Genomic DNA, 10,000 nt, shown 5'->3' with positions numbered 1-10,000 from the left:
TTAGAAGTCCGGCACTGTTCCATTCAGCACTCTGCTCGGTCTCTTACTGAATTCTCTGCCCAGACACGACCATGTCTCACCGTCTCACCCTAACTATTCTAGAGGAGAGGGACCCTCCCCCCCCATACACACACACACACACACACACACACACACACACACACACACACACACACACACACACACACACACACACACACACACAGCAGCATGGAGATGGTGGGTACAGGGCAAACGCTTAAAAAGGCGTCTCTACATTGCAACAACAGCGTCCTGGGAAGACATGTTCCTGAATAGGAGAGTGGGCTACGCACACACACACACACACACACACACACACACACACACACACACACACACACACACACACAAAACGCATTGAAATTACCCACTTTACTATATTCAAACCACAATTACAGCTGGCAGCGTGTAATTAGATGCAAGACATGCTGATTTATGTAGATTGCACTACTGCGCGGAAAAGCACCTAACTTCAGACGTCCCTATACACGTTCCCACCCAACACAATCAGACATGAAAGGGTATAAGAAAGACTAGCCCAACATTTTCCACACATCCTCCACACTCGACAAAAACACACAGCCGTCACACCCGGGGGGCATGGCACTGGCGGGGAGACGGGGTTTGGGATTGGTTAGTTAGTAGGACAAGGCGCCCTCACCATGATGCCCGTGAGCAGACACACGCCTTTGCCACAGTAGGTGTGGGGCACCATGTCCCCGTAGCCTATGGACAGGAAGGTGATGGAGATCAACCACATCGCCCCCAGGAAGTTACTCGTGACATCCTGGGCATCATGGTATCTGTGGGAAGAGAGACAGAGAGAGGAGCAGGGGGTGAGGGGGGGGGGGGATTTAAAGATGAGGAGAGAGAGATGGAGGACAGAGAAAGAGAGAAAAAGAAGAGAGGTAGAGAGGAGAAGGAGAAGGAGGAGGGAGAGGCAAGGGAATGAACAGAAGCCGAGGGAGGAGAGAAAGGAGTGACAGATGGAAAGAGGGAAAAAGGAAAAGAATCAATTTGAGAGTTCTGCATGCAAAGCCAACAGAGGCCTCTGGAGACCGAGAGGGGTACACACTCCAATTCTCCTCTCCTTCATGCTCCTCCTCCCCCTTTCCTCATCTTGTCATCCCTCGCTTATACATCTCTTCCCTCCATCTCGCCATGCCAACAATCTCTCTTTTTTCTCCCTCATTTGACTTTCCCTTCAGCAGAGCCTGTCACTCAGTTCCGCTCTCCCTCCATCTCGTCAGCACCCACTCAGAACAGGCAGCAGTCAGTCAGTCAGTCAGTAACTCACTCACTCACTCGCCTGCGCGCTCACACACACTCACTCACGCACGCACTCACACACTCATTCATTCATTCACGCACTCACTGATTGACTCACTCAACTCACTCAGTCACTCACTCACCCACCCACACACTCATTCACTCACTCACTCACTCTTTCTCCCTCCCTCTGCTCAGTAGCTCGCTCCCTCCTTCCCTCTCTCTCCCTCACACACATTCACTTGCTCCCTTAATCTGAAGGGTTTTATTGGCTTGAGGATGATCTTCTCTCTCCGTAATCTCTCTCTACCCCCCCCCCCTCCCCCTCGTTATTACATTAACTCATTTCGCAGACCCCTTCATCCAGACTTAGAGAAGAACAAAAGCATGCATTGTATCACTGTTTTCTGCCCATTACTGTCTCAATTTCCTTCCATGACTCATTCAAACATGCAGCCTCTCTTTCTCTCATTGTCTGTCTGTCTTTCACGCACGCACACACACACACACACACACACACACACACACACACACACATTACAGTATATACATTATTACATACATACACACATACATTCATTCTCTCTCATCATGTTACTTACACATACTGTATAAAGCAATTATGCGTCCACACACACACACACACGCACAGAATTTATTTTCTTTGCCTGTTTCTCCCTCATTCTCCTTCAGCATGTTGGCCTCATTGACCTCTAGTGTCCTCACCTCTCACACACTCGTACTGTCCAGGCGGCGATGATCCACAGTGAAATGCTAAACACCAGCAGCACAGTTCCTGGACAGATGGTCATCAGAGTCTTCATCACAAACCGCGTGTTGAAGTGCACCTGATGAGGGAAAAACAAGCCAGTTGGGGGTTACCATGTGGTCCTCACCTGGAACCACCTGGAGAAAGCTGATTGGAGGGTCATGGAGCCACACCAGGAAATGCTTGTCAATATACACTTAAAGATTAGACTTGGAAAACAGATTTGCCATTGGGTATTGCAAAATGATTGGCATGCTGCTTCGTAAAGAAAAACAACATCTTACAGTTTTTTACAGTTGCTAAAACACATTTTTTTAAAAAAAAAACCTGCCACCCTTTTCTGAAGCGCAAACCCCAAATCTCAAACTACATTCACGAAACCTCTGCAAAACTGAACAATCACTTCAAAATAGGTGTACCTCTGCTCAATACCAAACAATGCCTTCAGATCATTCACAAAGCAGTCAAATAAGTGTGATCAACTTTGAGTCTGTTGTTACTTTTGTGTAACATCAGGCATTTGTGCTTTCTCTGTGTGTTTGCCACTTATTTTACCATTATGCAGCACAAGTGCATCACGCTGCAAAATGCATTTTATTCCATGAGAATGTGTTTAGAGTTTTGTAAGGGATAATGGATGAGATCTGCTCATTGTGTTTTACTTGAGAAAACTGTTCATAGTTCAAAGAGAATTCAAGAAATGTGTGAACTGAGAGTTTGGCTCAGAGAATAGAGTTTAGTGTTTTAGCAATTCTGAAAAACTTGCTATTCTCTCATTTTCTTTTCCAAAATATCATGTAACAAGCCGTTTACTTAGTCGTACAGCTACAGTTGTATCCTGACGACTGAACTTGTGTGTTGTGGTCCTCGTCGGCTGCACTGTGTTCTAAATGTCTAAACCTGCGTGTAGCACTGCTCTTGCCCTCTGTGTGTGTTGCACTGGGCTTTTTTGCGGAGCAGAAGTTGCCCCTGCGGCGTGTGAGTTCACTTCTGTGCGGCCGGCACGGACTCGGACGTGTCATGGCGGACGGAGTGTCTTTCCCTCCGCTACGCCGCTCCGCTGACTGCGGTGTGAGTTCGCCCCGGCGCTCGGGCGTCTGTCAGCTCGCGTTGGCCGGAGAGCGCTTTTTTTGCGGCGGCGGCGTCGGCAGTATTTTGACAGGGAGCGTTGCCGACAGGCCCCGACCGCCTCGAGGAGTGACATCATTACAGCGATGAGCCCACTCCGCTCGGCTCCGCTCCGCTCGGCGCTGCTCTCTTGGTGCGCGCCGCGTTTAAGCGCTCTCTCCCACAGTCCTTTCGGGGGCAACTCTGATAGCCAAGTGTGCGTCAGAGGAGTGTGTCAGAGGTCGACCGCGGCGGCCTCACCAACACTCCGCCTTAATCCCGATCTCTCTCTTTCTCTCTCTCTCTCCCTCTGTCTCTCTCTCTTTCTCTCTCTCTCTTTCCCTCTCTCTCACAGCCGTGGTGATTCTCCTCCACACGCTGCTGCAAGCACCTTCATCTCCTAACTCCAGTCCTCTCTGAGCTGCGTTCAAAGTGTTCTCCGTGCTCAAACACACTCTCCTTCGCATACAACATCCTCGCCTCATCACAGACACCTGGCCCTCACCAGAACACCAATCAGATTTGTTCATCCTTTGATTGCTCCGAGCCAAAATTACCAGCCATTCAGAACAGAGCCTTTCGCGGCGCACCTGAATGGCGAGAATACCGTGTTCTATCAGCAATTACACTGGCAAGACGAAGCTTTGTGCAGATAACGATAACTTTTTTTTTCCATCATAACTTTTCTTCCCTTTTTTTTCCCTCTTCATCAGGCCTCTGCAGCGGGCATTTTTTGTAAAGAGCCAAGCGAACGTCAGCAAGCACCAGTCTGACCAGGTCAAACCTAAGTGGACACTGTGTTTGTGCGGGAGCCACTTCACTGTAATTGCCTGAAAGCAATGCATAGCACTTCAAAGCCGCAAGAACTGCCACAATCATAAAGTACAACCACACATCTGTTTTCAGATGAGAGATTGGTCTTATAGTGGTATCCCTCGGTTTCAGTGTGGGCTGGCTTTACATATTATTAGGAATAATAATTATGAACTATGCCAAACCCAGGCCCACTCAGTGAAAGGACCAACCAGAGGCAAGGGCAAATGCCTTTGTGTTACATGTACAAACGAGGACAACTAAACTGATCTCCCGAAATACCTTATCATATACCGCATCATGTGGTGTTTTTCTGTTGAAGTTGGGCTTGAAATCTATGGAGAGTTTATGTTGAAGGATACAGTGCAGTGCTACAGTGTCCTACACAGGTCAGCTCATCCAATCACCCCCCCCCCCCCTCCTGTATCCATATACATGGGCATGTGTGCAAGCACACACATACACACTCTTAGAAAGTCATTATCTTGAAAAGGTTTAAACATGTCACAAAACCTCTCTTCCTCTCTCTCTCTCACATACACACATAAACACACCCCTCCCACGCATACACACAACCACTCCCCCACACACCACTACACCACTTCAAAAGTCACAGTCAAACATCAAGCCTCCCACACACTGCCCCACTTACACACACGCACCTCCTCAATCCACAGTACCCAGACACACACACACACACATCCTTATCATCATCACACCTCCCCAACCACATATGCAAAACACTATATCAATGTATACATACACAAACACATCTAACAAACACACGCGCCCCCACACACACACACACACCCTTATCATCATCACATACCCGCCCTCCCCAACCACATATGCAATACACACTATATAAATGTACAGTATACATACACAAACACATCTCACAAACACACACGCCCGCACACACACACACACACACACACACACCCTTATCATCATCACATACCCGCCCTCCCCAACCACATATGCAATACACTATATAAATGTATACATACACGAACACATCTAACAAACACACACACACACACACACACACACACACACACACACACACAGCCATAGCCACCCTCACCCCCCCCCCCGTTGTGTGTGCACCTTGTTGAGTGCCCCGATGCTGCGCGAGGATGCGTCGGTGAAGAGCTTGCTGTGCAGGAGCATGACGCGGGCGATGAGGTAGAGGCGCAGGAACATGGGCACGGACAGCACCATGTCCAGGTCGGCCTCCGCCTGCGACGGCGCGTACGAGAAGGCCAGCCGCGCCCGCCACTGGAACTTGAAGTCGCCGGGCACCGGGTGCACCGCCGACACCAGCAGCTCCAGGGCGATCAGCAGCACGCGCTCCATCGTCATGGCGATGCGCCAGTCGTCCGCGCCGTTGTCGATGACGAAGAGCTGGGGGGGGGGCACATGAAGAGATAATGTTAGCAATAGCATGTGAAAGTGTAAAACAGACAGATATGGGAACTGAAGTGCGTTGATGCAATCCATTGGCTTCCTGTAGGAACAGCCCGCAGAGTTCAACTGTAGAATTATATCACAGCTATACACCGTAAATTAACAAAATGTTACATCCATTCAAATAATCATTACAAATAACGAGTCTGGAAAGAGTAGAAGCCTTGAATGCACTCGAGAGTATTTACATTTAATGGATGGATATTACCCAGCCATTAGGCCTTAACAGACCACAGAGCATTTCCATTTCCTCATTTGGCACAGTCTCTTATCCAGAGCAAGGTGAACAATAAGCCTTGCAATGAGCAATTTATTTTCACATTATTTCACTTGACATTTTTAGAAATAATATCATTGTTATTTTGAACCGTATCACCTTGTCAAATCTCTATTGACACACACCTTTACGCCTGTGACACCTGGCGTTACCATGCTGTCAGTCATTTCCATTCAAACAATGAATTCCCCACGCCCCACCTTAGGAAGGTAATCACCCGCCGGAGTGCTACAGCCTCTCTGGTCATGATTACCAGGTCCCTCCTGAAGCTCACTCTCTGATTTGCTGATTGTCAGTCGCTCACTAAGGAGAGTGTCACCCAGTGCTCTGGCCCGGGGTGGGGGGGGGGGACTTTGGCTATTCAGCTGCAATTTCCTGGAGCTGTGTTCCACTACACGCCATGCAATCACCATCCACTGAAGTGAGAATAATGAATCTGATGTGACCCACTCGAGGCTACACACAGACATGTTCCATGTCATTCAGTGATCGGCACTGCCTTGCTTATGTTGGGCAGAAGCACAATAAGCCTCCACTCGCCCTCACGCACTTCACATGGAAGGTGCCGGTAATGTTAGCCGCTGCGTGCGCTACACTGTGTCAGGGGTAAATATGGAGGAGAACGGGGAAATCTTGACCTTACCTCTCCATGCAGCCCTAGCTTGTGAAACGAAGAGATGGACCGAATTATTTGCTACAGTATGTGATTTGCCATGTGATGTGTCATCCTATTTGTCCTCTCGACTGCCTCCGAGGATAGGAAGGGGTTAACACAAATGGAAGAGCTCAGAACTTGAGGGCTGTAGCTTGACAGCTCTGACAGTCTGTTTTTTTTTATTTATTTTGTATTATTTATTTTTTAAGGGCTGATGTGACAGACACAGGGCTACAGCACCATAAGTTCCCCCAGAGGAGAGGCCCATACTTGCTCAACAACTACTCACAGATATGCACTGCTATGGAGGGCTGAAGTTAGCAGGGCTCTTCTCAACGCACACACACTAGCTTCACTCTCAGTTGTACTGTAGCACTTGCACTAGCCGTATTGACACTGTACAACAGCGCGCTGTAGTAAAAAACAGCGATGTAGTGCCCTGCTATTCAATTCAATTTCACATCAGGCAAGATTTCCAGTCAAGACTAAAGACCTCAGCAAAATCATACAACAACAACAACAACCCTAACTCTAAGTGTTCAATAACATCAAATTGCTATATTGCTAAAAACAATATTCTGATCACACACATGATGATAATAGTAATAGTGCCCCCCCCCCACAGTTGTTGTCAAGATTGTTTGGTGATATTAACTTCCATTTGGGAGTGAATCCCACAGTCAGCGGGTCACTCTTTTCAGAAGTTATCTCCTGTGTGTGTGTGTGTGTGTGTGTGTGTGTGTGCACTCACACTGCAGTACAATCCATGTAGACTGCTCCCTCCTTCCACAACAGTCACTCATGTTTCTGGTTGGACCCACTTTAGCCATTCGTCTGTATAATCTCCTAAAGTGTTATGAGCTTGCAATCAACATCCGCTGAAGTGAGGATAACGGCGCTGATGTGACCCACTTAAGGACACAAACATATGCCATGTCATTCGGTGCTCGCCGCTTTCTTGTTTTGGTCAAATGAAGACTTTTTTGGGCCCCCCCTCCGGCCTCTGGTAGTGGCAGCCGCTGTTCAAGTGAACTTGCCATCTACATGTCATCGAAGAGCACAGGGGGCTTATCACTGCCTCTGATGAATGAAAAGATTACAGGTAATGACAGACCGTCGTGGCTGTGGCTGTCCGTCTTTGAGGATTGGATTAGTGTCTTCACAGCTGATGCCAAAGTGAAGTGTGAAGTGGAGGTGATGGTAGTGGAGGCGGTGGCGGTGAGCGGGGCGCTGGAGCTCTAATGCAGACCTGGAGAGTCGTAATTAGACAAGCCAGACTCCAGCAATTTCCCATCAGGCTATGCGTGTTGATCCGCACAGAATTCCATTGACAATATTGACTGGCAACCTCCTCAACCCCCCCCCCCCGCCCCCCTCCCCAGACTTAATGTACGTGGCTGATGCATGAGACCCAGGTGATGAGAGTTGTTGGTGTAAAAACGTCACTGTGGTCAGCCATGGCACCTCACCGCACCGGGAGCCGAGGTTATTGAACAAGTGCAGGTCACAGCTGTGCAGAGTTCTTTCATCTTTGGTGGAGTGCTGCTGCCACGATCAATCCTAGTTTAACCTGGCTGAGTGGCCAATGTCAGCCATGCTAGGGATGGCCAAAACGCTATAGCAAAATGTGAGGTGTTTTTCTCCCCCCGTAAATTGCACAAGATAGATGACTAGCACGTCTTCAAATGGCACCTGTCGTGATAACAGGCACACACAGGCATATCACTTCAAACCGCGGTGTTAACATCAGCCACTAAGACTGTCCATTTCGCTAATGCTACACACTACCATGCTGCCGTCCAGTCTGATCAGTAGTGTTATGCTATGCCAGAGCAGTTAGCGATGGAATAGCTGCTTTCCAGTTAGCCTGCTGTTGCATTTCTCTGCCAGGGGTGCTTCTATAGCTTACGCCGCAGCTGCAGTCAAACGCAATCAGCGGCGCTAGCCCTGTAATCTAAACGAGCCTGGCGATGGCAATATTTAGCCGTAGAGGCAGCTGAGAGGGAAGCCAGCACCTGATTGCTAATTGGTTGGGACAGTGGGGTTATTTTCTCTCTTTTTACCCGGCATGTACATTAATACGGTTTAGGCCGCCCGCTCCACTGCTTTTAATCATAATTGCACTTGCAGTTAGTGAATGTGGATGTGATTGCTAGTGTGTGCATGTGTGTGCATGTGTGTGTATGTGTGTGTGTGTGAGAGAGAGAGAGAGAGAGAGAGAGAGAGAGAGAAAGAGAAACAGCAGAGAAAAAGGGAAAATAACAGCCTGTTGCTACTCTCTATAATACAAAATCTCTGATCTGTGTGCTGGTGGGAGCATTTGTGTTGTCAATCTGTCAAAAACTAGTGTCTGTGTAGCCTATATATGTGTGTGTGTGTGTGTGTGTGTGTGCGAGGGTGTCATCTTCATCTTCGTCTACATCTTGCGTGCTTCATAGCTGAGTACTTGTGCGTGTGCAAAGGTGCCTGTGTGTGAGAGTCAGTTTTTTTTTTTTTTTAAAGCCAGCCTTGTCATGGTGACTGTTGCCTAGGCGACTACATCAAAGACCAGCCAAGCTTAATTGGGGTCCCTGGCGAGAGAGAGAGTGACTGTGTGTGTATGTGATAGAGAGAATGTGTGTGAGAGAGGGAGAGAATGAGTATGTGTGTATCTGACAGAGAAAATGTGTGTGTGTGTGTGTGTGTGAGAGAGAGAGAGAAAGACTGTATATGAGAGGGAGGGAAAGGAGAAAACGGCTGAATGACATGTATACATGTTTGTGTGTGAGACAGAGACTGTCTTAAACAGAATGTATGGATGGATAGTGATTAAATGTGTGTGTGTGTGTTTGAGAGAGAGAGAGAGAGATAGAGGCACAGAGGCCAGTAGAAGTAGGTGAGGAAATAAGTGAATCAATGTAGTGAAGGATGAGGATGCGAGACAGAGAGATACCAAGAGGAAGACAATCGGACATTTCCATGGAGCACTTGGACACGACACCATGTGGGTGTGCTGTTTGTGCACATCTAGATGTGGGTACAGTGTTTTTATGAATATATGTATGAAGGAGGGCGTGTGAGTAGAGTTCATTTTCAAGTGTGTGTATGTGTGTGTGGGAGAGAGTTGATGTGTGTAAGAGAGCATTGTGTTTGTTGAAAGTCTATAAAAGTGTAAGTGTGCATAATGATGTGAGTGTATGTGTGTGTGTGTGTGTGTGAGAGAGAGAGAGAGAGAGAGAGAGAGAGAGCGAGAGCGCTTGCAGGGGCAGAAATACCAGTGATTCACTCATATGCCAGACAGGAAATGACCCTTTACCTCTCCTCAATCTTTTTCTCTCTCTCTCTCTCTCTCCTCCTCCGCACCTTACTTCTCCATTTGTTAGTCTCTCTCTCCCCTGTTCCCCCTCTTCCTCGCTTGCCCTCCTCTCCCTACCTCCATCTCTCTCTCTTTCTCTCTCTCTCTCTCCTTCTTTTTCAGGCTAAATCACCATGAGGGTGTGTTTAATAATTAAATTCCATTAGGGGAGGTAATCCGTCAACGTGAGTGACCGACCAGAGCTGACAAATTCACTTCATCAAAGACAGAGGGACAGCAGGGAAAGACAAACAGCAAAGCAGCACAAAAGAGGAGGGGCGAGAC

The 10,000-nt window shown here is 48.0% G+C and overlaps 1 protein-coding gene across 1 annotated transcript in view; it reads right to left on the bottom strand.

Annotated features, from left to right (window-relative positions):
* The window catches only part of kcnn3 (potassium intermediate/small conductance calcium-activated channel, subfamily N, member 3), a 50,754-nt gene that overhangs the window by 20,462 nt on the left and 20,292 nt on the right, over positions 1–10,000 (bottom strand). Inside the window, exons 3-5 of the mRNA XM_062539146.1 lie at positions 5,090–5,386; positions 2,017–2,138; positions 683–824 (exon numbers count right to left, since the gene is read on the bottom strand). Of these exons, the coding sequence (XP_062395130.1) occupies positions 683–824; positions 2,017–2,138; positions 5,090–5,386 (561 nt within the window). The remainder of the gene's footprint in view (positions 1–682; positions 825–2,016; positions 2,139–5,089; positions 5,387–10,000) is intronic.

Source organism: Sardina pilchardus, chromosome 6 (assembly GCF_963854185.1).
Source record: "Sardina pilchardus chromosome 6, fSarPil1.1, whole genome shotgun sequence".
Classification (NCBI taxonomy): Eukaryota; Metazoa; Chordata; class Actinopteri; order Clupeiformes; family Clupeidae; genus Sardina; species Sardina pilchardus.
This window is presented reverse-complemented; position numbering and strand designations above follow the sequence as displayed.